Raw genomic sequence first — 12,788 nt, 5'->3', positions numbered from 1 at the left:
CAATGATCCTTGATAATGATGATCCCGAGGCCCCAAGTGCCTTCTGAATCATCAAAGAAAGACTAAATCATGTTCAGCACAGTTTTAGGACTAAGTATAGTTTTTGTGATCTGGGTGTAGGCCGGGAACTGCCCATAGTGTTATGTAGCGTCCTAAGATAACTTAGGTATTCACAGTAAAGGTGTCATTACACTAAGCGTTTCAAGAAACCAGTCACTCTGTAGTGCAGTGAGTGTATGTGTCCTGTTTTATACTTTGTTGGATTCTACTTCTTTGAAAACCGGTATTCCATGGGTAAAGTGAAACTCTCAGTTAACCAGAACATTCATTTAACCAGCACCCCCCATACTCTCAACATGCCAGATAACAGAGCTGTTACTGTATTACTGTAGCCCCATTGTTGGAAGCTTTTAACAACATGTTGGACAAACAGTTTCCTGCTTCGGGGCGAGGGGGGCTAATGCATGTGATCTCTTGAGGTGCCTTCCAGCCCTCCACTGCAATGCTGCATCCTCAATCACTGTGATCAATTAACTGGTAGTTATGTAAACATATGATACAGGCAGAGAAAGGGAGCCGGCAGGTGAGTGGTATTTTAGCTCAATACCACCCACAAACCTCAACTAACATGACATTTCTACTCATGTGATCAGCAGTGAAATAGGTTAACAAGGCTGGCATTTAATTGAAAGGGTACCATCCAACCTCAGCGTTAGCACAGCCATGATATGAATGGGCCACGTCACACTTCTCCTAGCTGTTGTTTCAGCTTATGTTTGCAGACTCCAAGATAAGCTTAGTCCCACGCTTGCAGTTAAAGACTCACAATTTCTTGCTTTGAAAATTCTCCATTCCATGCATTGCCTTGATTAGCAGGCAGGTCTGGTTCTAGGCAGAGGTGCTGAGAAGGTTGGAATTTAATACTGAATTCTAAAAGTGTCTGTACATTTTTTCTTAAAAGGCTTTTTCTATCCTCCACAATCCAGCCTCGGAATCCAGCCCCAGCTTGCACTTTTTAAATTGCCAGATTTACTGTTCCACGGCTTTGCCTTTGGGTAGAAAGATGATCGCGAGGATGCTCGTAACCATGGGGCCATGTCAAGTGAATACATACCCATCACACGGGAGGATAGACAGATATAAAAAGCAAACTAACAGGATAATAAAGGGGTAAAGGCAGAAATTTTAGTTGTTAAAATTCCCGGGTTTGTAATCCGTTTGCACCACAACCTTATGGTTTTAATTAATTTCTCTCCATTTTTTTTTTTAAAGAAACACACCGAGATTAAAACTCACCATTCATAAAATGCATCTGCCCAGCAGAGCTGAGACTGGGCTGAGCCTTCCAGGGGCTACCGCAATGTTAACTATTACAACACAGGTTTCTGGGGGTGGACGTGTTAGCCAGTTTCAGACAAAACGAGGAGGCCTGTGGCACCATAAAGACTACATCAGCTTTCAAGGGGGGGAGCCCACTTCAGCAGATGTTTTTTTGTTAACACGCAAGCGGTGGGCCTGATGCAAAGCCTGTGAAAGTCAAAGAAGTGACTCTCATTAGTACTTGTAAGCAGGGCCGCTGATGGGGGCGGAGGGTGGGAAGAGGCAGCTGCCCCTAAGTTGGAGCCCTGGGCCCTTGGGCTGCCAGACCCCACAGCAGTGGTGCTGAAGAGCTGGGGGGGAGGGCACTAGCCCCAGCCCTGCCTCCTTCTGCTCAAGACTCTGCCCCTTCTAGGGGGCAGGAAGCCAGCTCCTCCCATGACCCAGCAAAGTCTGACTGTAAGTGCAGTAGCACATACAGTCCGTCCTAGACCAGGGCTCCATTATGCCAGGGGCTGTACAAACATAGAACAGGGAGTCCCTGCCTCAGAAAGCTTGCAAGAGAACACTGCCCATGGCCTCCGTACAGCTCAGGCTAATCCCGCTTGATAGTTACAGGTCTCTAAACTGTGCATTTCACTGAGCACTCACCTGTTCAGTAGACTCTAATGCAAAGATTGGCAAGCTGTGCCTGAAGGCTGCATGCAGCCCACCGGGACTCTGTGTGTAGAACACAAGACATTTTGTGCACTGTTGGCCACATGCAAGATTTTGCTGGTTTTTGTTCCTATACTTGTTTTTCCCTACGGCTGTGTCTAGACTGACCAGTTTTTCCGGAAAATCAGCAGCTTTTCCGGAAAAACTTGCCAGCTTCTACACTGGCCGCTTGACTTTCCACAAAAGCACTGACTTCCTCCTGTAATAAATCAGTGCTTTTTGCGAAAATACTATGCTGCTCCCATTCGGGCAAAAGTCTTTTTCCAAAAGACTTTTGCACAAAAGGGCCAGTGTAGACAGCAGAGATTTCTTTTCCACAAAAAAGCCCCAATCGCGAAAATGGCGATCGGGGCTTTTTTTGTGGAAAAGCGTGTCTAGACTGGCCACGGACGCTTTTACGCAAAAAGTGCTTTTGCGGAAAAGCGTCCTGCCAATCTAGACGCTCTTTTCCGAAAAATCATGCCAGTCTAGACGTAGCCTACTGGTTTACTGAAGTGACACACAACGAAAAACATGTGAAGTGAGGCACGTGTGCTTATTGCCCACAACATTGATTGGGAGAGCCATGTGCTCCCTCTGTATCCAGTGAAAGCGTTGCTAAATTTCAGTCGGCACGCCCGGCAAATTCTAGGTACGCAAGCACAGTGAGCAAAACTACCCTGTCCCAGGAGACTGTCTTGGTTACGACAATCTTGCAGCCCACTGAGATGGAGGGCCACTCACATGGTCCACTCACTGGCCTAGGTTACCCCTCACTGCTCCAATGGCTAACAAAGTCTACTGAATAGGTAAACACTGGGTATGTCTATGCCACAGTGGTAGTGCTTCAGTGTAGACACAACAGGGGGTTTCCCGTTGTTGTAGTTAATCCATCTCCTGGAGAGGTGGCAGCATGGCCCACAAAAGAATTCTTCATCAACCAGACCTACTTCTCTCGAGGTGTGGGTTTTCACTGCTGAGACATAGCTATGCCAGTGTATGTTCTCAGTGTCAAACAGCTCATAGTTTTGGGCTAGAGAAGAGGCACCAGAGACAGCATGCTTTTTGAGAATGATGCTTTTTGGGAATGGTGGGCAAAATTAACTGGAGATGCTGCTCTGCTGTGTGTTGTGAATGGTACATAAAACATAGCTCAACAGCTTGCAAAATGACTGTCCCAGACATTGTCCCAGACAATGACTTGAGATTTATACTCGTTAGATCCTCAGGTGGTGAAGATCCTCAGGTGGTGAAGTCAATGTAGATGGAAGGCAAACGCACGTGCCACAAAGAGACAAAGCCAGAGCCCCTTGTAAACATATTTAATAGTTTTCAAACTTTATTTCATGGTGATTGACAAAAGACACAAGTTAGTAATGGTTATATCATGCTGCTCCTCTACTGTGCATTGCCCTTCAGAATTCATACAGCAGTTCACAATGGTCATTAATTTATCCTAAAAATGAAGCCACATGGACAGACACATTGTAAAAAATAGCCAATCAAAAAAAAAATCAAAACCGAATGTCGTTTTGTACATCGGCATTATAAATGCTATTCAAAATAAAGCCGAAGTTAAGTGCATGGCCCCTAGGGAGCGCTGCTGAATCAGATGGCGAGTCAAGAGGCTTGACAACAAGGACACAATGTTTTGTTTTAAGGCATTTCCAAGCCCCAGCAAAAGCAGACAGCATTTGGTTTTGCAGTGACCTTGGCTTTGTTTTAGTGGCATTCCGGGAAGTTAGCAGCTAACCCTGTGCACATCCCTCTCCCTCGGGTTGGAATCTTCAGCCCTTAACTGTAACTCAGGCGCCTGCACAGTCCAGCTAGAAGCTAGGTGTTCAAAATACAGGAGAGTTTTGCATTTCCGCCTTACCTCCCCTCCCCCGCCCTCGTTAGCCTCTAGCAACCGACACAATGTGGTTGAAGTCCAGTAGTCAGTTTGCTTTACAACACAATCACATTACTCTCCGACAGAAACCACGATAGATTTACAGTCGCCACTTAAAATGTGGTATTGCCACACACAAGAAAATACTGGAATCTCCATTGTAGCTCACAGAAGGTCATGATCTCCACTGAGTCATTAACCACTATGGGTTTTTATAGGGAAAGCAGCAACGTAGGCGTAGATTTCCACCAGGAAAAATACATCCGTGTCTTGCCTGCTGGCACATGAAACCATGGCTGATCAGGTGGGATGCGGTTTTTTGTTTAAGTGGGATCAGGTCAATAAAGCTAGGCAGGGAAAAGAAGGAACATCAGGCAAGGAAAATCAAACCAGCCCTCAATTGTTTCCTGCTCCAAAAGGAAGAGAATCCCAAATCCATGTCTGGGCATCTTTTATGACATGGGACATTTTCTAGTCCAGGTGTACATGGTGTGCTGAGGTCTGACTTTAGAAAGAAACTGCACCCATCCTTGCTGTGAAAGGAGGGAGGGGTTAAAAGGTATGTCCGTCTCCTTCACCTCCCGTCTTCAGATCTCACTCCAAGAAAAACAGCTGGTTTTCCTGGCTCAGACTTCAGCCCAGAGAAATGTTATTTTCTGCGGGGAGGGAGAACCAGCAGGTAGGCCAGAAAACTGCCAAATGGTGGCACCTCATCTCACTTTATAAGAGGCAGGATCATGCAAATTAATGCCCCCTAAAGTGGGCTTATCCCACTGTAAAGCAAAATCCACCTTGCCCGGGGGGGGGGGGGGGGGGGAGGGGAAGATGTGTTGCCCTAGTTCCCACCAGTGAGTCCTTCCCACAATGAAACTGAACATAGCAAGTCTAAGGTAATCAGAAAGCAAGTGTGAATAATAGGGACGCTTTTGGAGGAGGTTGGGGTGGGGGATAGTTGTGTATATAAGACAAAGCCCCTGCTATCTGGATGGCCCAGATAATATCAGGACAGCCGGTCACCCTAAGCAGGTCAGTCCTCTTCAGCATCTTGGTCCTTTTTTCTTAAGCCCGGGGGCTTTTTTCCCTTACGACAGAATCGGCATTTGCATACAAACGTATACATGTAAGTAGACACACACACGCACACTGGGTTTGGAGCTGGCATTACAGTATTTGCATCGGACAAATTTTTACAAGGAATGATTTGCATTGTGGAAAACAAAAATAACTTTAAAAGAAAAAACCTGCTGCACCGTCTGTGGCCGATATAGTCTGGGCCTTATCTTGTTCCCCACTGAAGTTACGGTTTGTGTCATGGTTGTGTCTAGGGGCATTGGCCAGGTTCCCCGGTTATGCTGGCTGTTGTACAAATATGAAGTCAGTGGCCAAACACCCATTAGCTTTCAAGGCGTGTAAGCAGAAATCCTTAGGACAGCTGGTCCGAAAGCATCATGCCTGTAAATAGAGGACATGGATGCTTCAAATGGATGACAGAGGAAAAGGGCCTCCTACTGTGCCTTTAAATCTTGTCAACTGACTGGGAGCGGGCGAGCTTCGTGGGCTTGAGCGCCCGGCATCCAGCATACTTTGCAACGTTCCCACTGGCACAAGAAAGGGCAGGTTTTGGTAAACAGCAAAGACTCTTGGAAAGCACAGCAAGGCCAAGGGGGCGGTTGGGACATGTCTGGATAAAAATAAAGCCTGGAAATACGTTTCCCAGCTGCTTCTGCGCGCATCCAGGCGGGCGTGTGATTAACGCACAAAGACGCTGCCACCCCTCTGCAGCCAAATTGATTTAAAAAAAAAAACAAAAAACCAACTTCAGTCCAGTGAGGAGTCAAGGAGGCCCAGAGCGATGCCTCCCAACCTGCTACGAGCCAACCTTGGTCTTATCTTCCAGCAAGTGGCGTTCACAAAGAAAACACTGGAGATCCTCGCACGCTGATGTCACTCGCAGAGAGGGAAGAACGGGGCGGATACGAAGTCTGGACAAGACTTGGTAGATCTTGGCCCAAACACAGCGGGATGTCCCCCTCCCCTGAATGGCGGCTCCTCTGCTCAGCCGGGACTGAAGGAAGCGGCGGGTGGACAAGGCCTGAGATTGCCAAACGCCAATTCCCCACAGGCCACAGATCTTGCCAGCGCCATGATCCTTGGTGTTTTCCTCCCCCTCGTGAGTGTGAACAAGACCCAACCAAAAAACTAAAAATAAAACTGGGGTAGAGGGGGGAGCGGCTTCAAGTATGAATGACATTTACAATGAAGGAGGCTAGGCGGGGTTTGTTTCTCAGTCACTTCCTGGAGATGTGGTTCAGGGCGCGTTCCGTGTTCCTGCAGCTCAGAGTTCGACTGACGTGGAGACACTGCAACCAACCAACCAACCAAAAACCAACAAAAAAAGGTGTCTCCTCCCCCTTTCTCCCTCATCCCCCCCCCAAAATATAAAAAGCAATAAGTTTACAAAAATAGAAAATAATTACAGCAATAGGCAGGAGGGGGAGGGGGAAGGAAGCTCCCCCAGGGGTTTATTTGGCTGAGCAGTGTAATATCGTCGGGTTGTTTAAAGCGTCCTCCACCAGATGCAGTTCTTGGCGGTCGACTATCACGTCCCTTATGCAGCCAATGAAGCCGGTGCTGTAGGCCTTGGGCAGCTTGTGAGCTACGCTGAGCTTCTCTATTCCCCCTGCAAGAGACGGCACGGAAAGATCAGGTGGGGGCACTGGCTGCAGAGGAAAACGACTTTTCCCACCCTGGCGCTTGTGTAGTGCTGCCTGTGGTGCCCCATGGCCGAGGATTCCTTCCTGACCCCTCAGCTAGGAGCAGTCGGTGCCAGGAAGCTTCAGAGTGAAGCCGTGAAACGGAAAAGGTAATTACCCGAACTGGGTGAAATGTTTCACCTGAAAGTTTTCCTGGCTATTTGTTTGCACGTAAACGTCAAATCCTGGTGAAAAAAATGTCCCAGAGGGGATTTTTTTAAACAGAAATTGACATTTCAAATCAGCATTTAGACCTTTTATTGGTTTCTTTGTACTGACGTGAAAATGCAGTGAAATTACTTTTAGTGGAAACAAAACTGATCTTGTGTTTCATGTTGCACTGCTGACTCAAACCAAAACCTTTCAAACATTCAGCGGGAAAACACGTTTTTTCCCCTTTAAACCAGATTTTCTCGAGGGAAAAGATTTTGATTTTTTTGAACCAGCTCTGCTAATGATCTTTCTCTTAACTGCCATGGTGACAGACTACAGAGGCAATACAACCATGGCATCATGAAAGGCTGCACTGTCCATTAGGAAACTTGCCTAGAACTTTGGCATGGGAAACTGGTTAGATCCAAAAAGGGAGCCACTTCTCCCCAATAGCGGATATGTCTGCCAAGGCCAGAGAGACGGTGTCACACTGGTTCTTCGTTACAGATCATCAAAACACACTTCTTGTCCATTCTGATCTATGTGCAGACCTCCCTCAGTAGCTGAGTATCTCACGGCCCTTAAGGTATTGATCCCCAACCTCTGTGGGCCAGGACAGGGCTGTTATCGTTTGACAGATGGGGAACCCAGGCACAGAGGGGCTAAGTGACTTGCCCAAACACTTGGGGTGGGGGGTAGAAAACTGCATACAGGTCTCCCCAGTCTGATGCTAGCACGTTAACATCCTTCATGTGTTCGTTTGCACTGCAAAACAGCTCACTGCTGCCTCTTGAGAGCCCTTGTGCTGACTGTAAGTAGGGCCCTCCCAAATTCACAGCCAGGCAAAATGTGTTACGGATCATGAAATGTGGTGTCCTCCCGTGAAATCTGGCCTTTTACCTTGTACTATACAGCAGTATTTCCCAAAGTGGAAACCACTTTGAGAAACCTAGAGAAAATGCGCTAGGAGGGAAGACTGAAAGAACTGGGCTTGTTTAGTTTGGAAAAGAGAAGACTGAGAGGGGACATCAAAGTGGTTTTCAAGTGTCTAAAAGGGTGTCACAAGGAGGAGGGAGAAAAACTGTTCTTGGCCTCTGAGGATAGAACGAGAAGCAATGGGCTTAAACTGCAGCAAGGGAGGTTTAAGGTTGGACATTAGAAAAAACTTCCTAACTGTGTCAGGGTGGTTAAACGCTGGAATAAATTGCCTAGGGAAGTTGTGGAATTTCCATCACTGGAGATATTTAAGAGCAGGTTGGATAGACATCTGTCAGGGATTGCCTAGAGACAGTGCTGGGTCCTGCGGAGAGGGCAGGGGCAGGAATTGCCCAAGGCGGGCTGTGGCAGCTGGCGCCCCAAGCGGAATGCACGATTGGCGCCCCCGCCTGTATGGCCATCAATGGAGTGACGTCATCATCGGGTGCCTCGTGACATCATCATCAGGCTCCGTTGAAGGCGGCGCCCTAGGCGACGGCCGAGTCGGCCTACAATCATGGGCCACCCCTGGGCAGGGGACTGGACTTGATGACCTCTCGAGGTCCCTTCCTGTTCTAGTGTTCTAGGATTCTATTAACTGGCCATGCCGGTTTGTTTATTTACCGGTGCTGCGGCCACGGAGCCTGGTGGCCTCTATTTGCTCCATTTAGCCATTTTCAGCCAAGGGGAGCCACGGGAAGCCATGTAGGCCAGGCTGCCACTTCCCATGGCTCCCCTTGGCTGTGAACTGCGAAACAGAGCCAATCGGAGCCATGAGGCTCGGTGGACACAGCACTGGTAAATAAACCAGTTCAGCCAGTTAATAGGTTTCTCAAAGTGGTTTTGCAGCCCACTCTGAGAAGCACGGCCATGCAGATTCCAGTGTTTCTCAAATCAGAGGTCCTGACCCAAAAGGGAGCTGCTGTTGGCCCCTGGCAGAGTTTAACCATTAACAGGAACAGGGACACATCAGCTTATTGGTTAACCGATTAAACTCTTCCATCCCTACCCAGATCATCACTATTTTTATACCACACTTTGGCTATGTCTACACTGTTGCAATCTTGCGCCAGAAGCATGCAAATGAGGCTAAGTGTGGAATATCGCTGAGCCTCATTTGCATATCTAATGAGCTGCTATTTTTGCGGAAGAGGCTCTTGCGCCAGAAGGAGCTGTCTACACTGCCCCTTCTTGCGCAAGGAAAAACCCTCTAGCGCAATGCTTTTACGCTGTTTATTTTCAGGAAGAACGGCTTTGCGCAAGAGGGTTTTTCTTGCTCAAGAAGGAGCCGTGTAGACAGCTCCTTCTGGCGCAAGAACCTCTTCCGCAAAAATGGCAGCTCAGATATGCAAATGAGGCTCGGCGATATTCCACACAGCCTCATTTGCATACTTCTGGCACAAGATCGCTCCAGTGTAGACAGCCTCCATGTTCACAGTGCTGTATGGACCGCGGTGAAGGAATCCTTGTGACAGGGCCGGAGGTAGGCGACCAGGCACAATTCCCATTTTACAGACAGAGAACTGAGTTGGAAGGGTGAAAGAACACTGCTTCCCGCAGCTCCCATTGGGATCCACGGCCAATGGGAATTGCATGCCCTTGTCCCTGCAGGGAAATACAACGGGGGCAGCTCAGCAGGGGCTAACACTGGCCAACCGGATCCAGCCTGCGGGTCGGGTACTGACCACCGCTGCTCTCGGCTAACCCCCAGTGCCACCTGGACAATTTCTGGGCCCGTTCAGACCAGCTGCCAAAGGAGGCTAATGCTGACCCATTTGTGTCCAGTTCTTTGAGATTTGCAGCCATGCCGGAGGCACAAAGTGCCACCTGCTCCAGCGCTGTGGCCCATCCCCTGCATTTCCACCTGGGCTGATCTTTTCAAAGCCAACGAGGGGACTTAGGACTCCGTTCTAATTGGGATTCATGGGAATAGTGTATCTGAGCCTCCTTGGGGCTTGAAACTTTCTGCTCTGGGGTACAGAAGGGAATCGTGTTCTCCCTTCTCCTGTTCAACTTACCCAGCCAAAGGGCTCCATCGGTGTCTAGCTGGGTTGCTCCAAGAGGGGAAGAACCAGTTATGGGAGCTTCGTTGCCAACCTGCAAGGAGCCTTCTCTGTGTACTCTACGCCCAGGAAAGAGAGGAACACTCAGTAAAGGGGCCAGGACCAGTGCTCCACCTTACCCTCAGCTGCAACTGGCTCTACTGCCATGCCTCAGCCCCTCTCTCTCTGCGCTCTCCGCACCACTGCATGCCTGGAGTGCTTCTGCCAGGACTGGCGGCACAATCTGCACCAGCATCCCTGCACTATCCCCTGGGAGAGGTCGGTACGACACGTAAGGCGAGCTCTCCACCAGCATTTCCTCGCTTTTCATCCGTGTGTGGAATACATGTTGTTAACATGCACCAAGGCACGTGCGGACGTGCACCACCAGCAGACACACAGGCTGCCAGCGGTGGGCGCTCTGCTAATCAGCTGGGGGACATTTGAATCTCTCCTGGGTGGCTGCCCAAGTGCTCAGCTCACGGGGGACGCTGCTCTCCTCCAACCTGCCTTTTGGGGGGGGGAGGGGGAGTCCTGCTGCAAGCTCTGTCCCACGCAAAGCTATTCCTGCCTGCCAATGCTCCCTCCAGACTCATCAGCACAAACCACTGGCATTCCAGCCATGCAAGCAGCTCCCCACCAATATAAATAAAAACCCCAGGAGGCCCAACACGGACTGAATTCCAAGCCCCCAGCTGGCTAAAATAAAAGGCCCAGCGCGGGAGCACTTCCTCCTGCCTGCCCCTTTGACATTTCCTAGAATCTAGGGCAGGCAAGTCAAGGCACGCCTCCCTCCAACGCTGCATTGGCCGCATACTGCTCCTCTATTCTTATCTGTCGGGCTCAGTGACCCCGGGAGACCACGGAGCCCAGCTCCAGGGCCATGACTCAAGTGCCCTAGATGTGACCCAGGCCCACTCCAGCCCAGCTGCTTGCACTGTCTGCAACCCCGCTAGCCCTCATGCCCCTTCGCTGCCCCCCGCCCCGCCGACCTCCTCACCTGTACGCTTTGATCTGGATCCACTGGTTCGTGTTGACGGGCACCGTGGATCGCAGGACCACTGGCTTGGAGCCAAGGTCGTAGGTCATCTGCATGTGACCGTCCACGATGGCCAGGGCGATGTAATCCGACCGCTCCAGCCCCTTCCCGCTCCACAGGACCAGCCCCTGGGTGGCTTCCGTCTTGAGGCTCAGTTCAAAGTGGTTCTCCTGCAAGGCCTTCTCACTGCACCGCGGGGCCGGGTGGGGGAGGGAACACAGGCCAGAGTCAGGAAGGGGGCTATGGAAGCAAGGGGCAGGCCACCCGCCTCGGGCAGAGAGACAGGTGGCCAGCCCACCCGGAGCAGCCTGCTCCTCTGCATCCCGGCAGGTCATTGTCCAGGCTGTGAACCCCGGGATAGTCCCTGGAACAGGGCCCGGGGAGCGTGTGTGTGCATAGGAGGGGGGCGGGAAGGGGGCTGGGCAGGCCCTGATTCTGCTCTGGAACACGTCCAGTGGGATCAGCTGGATACCAGCGCCGTGAGGAGCCCGCTGGGCTGATGCCCTTTTGCTCTCCAACAAGTGCCCTGGGACTGAGCAGCGGGGCCAGGGAAGCGTCACTGTGCGGCCTGCTGGGGCCCCTCACACCTCTGTCCCCCTCGCCTCAAAGGCCCCAGGCTCATCCTCGGTCCAGCCCGCCTGACTCCCAGGACGCCAGCAGGGAGCAGCCCCCGGCCGGCTCTGCAAGGCATGATGGAGTGGCCATTAGCTCTGCTGTCACGGAGCTTTCTCGAGCAGCCACAATAGGATCCAGCTCCTCAGTAGCCCCCAGTGCGACTTGGACTCACCCCCGCCCCTGTGCCCTCCTCCCACCCGTGTCTCCAGGGAAAAGAGGCATGATGGGAGCCGAGGGGGAGGGGTCAGAGAGGTATCCTCCTCCAAAACAGGTGCATTACTGGAGCCAGGCTATCCCCCACCTGAATCTACATCTCCACGCGGTCCCTTCCCCCGCCACGCTCTACAGCACCGAGCGACTAGCCACGCGGCCACTCCGGAGTCGCTCAATGCTGGGATTCGCCGGAGGCCGCCACTGCCGCGGGTGCACACAGAACAGAGCCGCAGGGAGAGCGTTTTATTCCCAAGGGACACTGCAGCCAAAGAGCCATCCGGCAGCTCGGGGCGAAGCTGGAATCCCCAGCCGGGGAACTAGCCTCCCCCCTAAGCTGTGGGATTTGCTGTCGAGCACCGGCTCAGTGGGCGGGCTACTGCTGAAAGGTGGATCCAGAGAGGGTAAGCCACTTGCTCCGGGCCCCAGAGCTGTACCCCCTCCCCGGAGTCCTGGCACTGTGTGGTAGGAGCTCCCCCTCCTCGCCCAGCCTCCTTTTGTTTTAGGATCTCGCAGGCTGCGAACCATCGTCCCTCATCAATAAAAAGCCAAACGTTCAGACCCGCGCGCCAGAGAGGCCAACAAAGCAGCAACACCAGAGGGCACGAGACACAAGAGCAGAAGCCTGGCAGAGACTCACCTGTGATCCAGGGGATAGTCCAGCGCTTCGGGACTTAGAAGCAGGAAGAAAGGGGAGGCATGCCATAAGCGCCGGAGGAGGAAAACAGAACCCCTCTGCCTGGCTCAGGGGAGGCCCTGGCTGTGGGGCACGGCCCTGCCTGGCTCAGGGCAGCTTCTCACCCTGAGCACCAAGTCCGGCCAGGAGAACGGTGACTACAGGGAATCAAAGGTCCTTTGGGTTTCTGGACACCCCAAAGGGGGGCAGGGGGGTTCACAGGACTCCGGGAAGCAGGGAAATGGCACAGGCTCTGCCCCCCTCAGGAATGTGGGGCCCACAAGATCACTGCAGCTCTGCTGTGGGTGTCCTACACACAGTCTGTGAGGGGGGCGGGGAGTGAGGTGCTGCTTCAAGGGAGGGCCACAGAGGGTTTCTGCTAATGGCTCAGCTGTTCTGGCTACTGGTGGGCACTTACCCC

The 12,788-nt window shown here is 51.5% G+C and overlaps 1 protein-coding gene across 3 annotated transcripts in view; it reads right to left on the bottom strand.

Annotated features, from left to right (window-relative positions):
- Positions 1 to 3,320: 3,320 nt before the first annotated feature.
- AGRN (agrin) overlaps positions 3,321 to 12,788 on the bottom strand; it is a 265,314-nt gene continuing 255,846 nt past the window's right edge. For all 3 annotated transcript variants that reach the window (XM_075906396.1, XM_075906397.1, XM_075906398.1), the window contains 3 exons: positions 10,828 to 11,052; positions 9,804 to 9,907; positions 3,321 to 6,584 (listed from right to left, as the gene is read on the bottom strand). In XM_075906396.1, the coding sequence (XP_075762511.1) occupies positions 6,427 to 6,584; positions 9,804 to 9,907; positions 10,828 to 11,052 (487 nt within the window). In that variant the 3' untranslated portion in view covers positions 3,321 to 6,426. The remainder of the gene's footprint in view (positions 6,585 to 9,803; positions 9,908 to 10,827; positions 11,053 to 12,788) is intronic.

This window comes from Pelodiscus sinensis, chromosome 23 (genome assembly GCF_049634645.1).
Source record: "Pelodiscus sinensis isolate JC-2024 chromosome 23, ASM4963464v1, whole genome shotgun sequence".
In the NCBI taxonomy this organism is placed as follows: Eukaryota; Metazoa; Chordata; order Testudines; family Trionychidae; genus Pelodiscus; species Pelodiscus sinensis.
The sequence above is the reverse complement of the archived record's forward strand: the minus strand, read 5'-3'. Positions and strand labels throughout refer to the sequence as shown.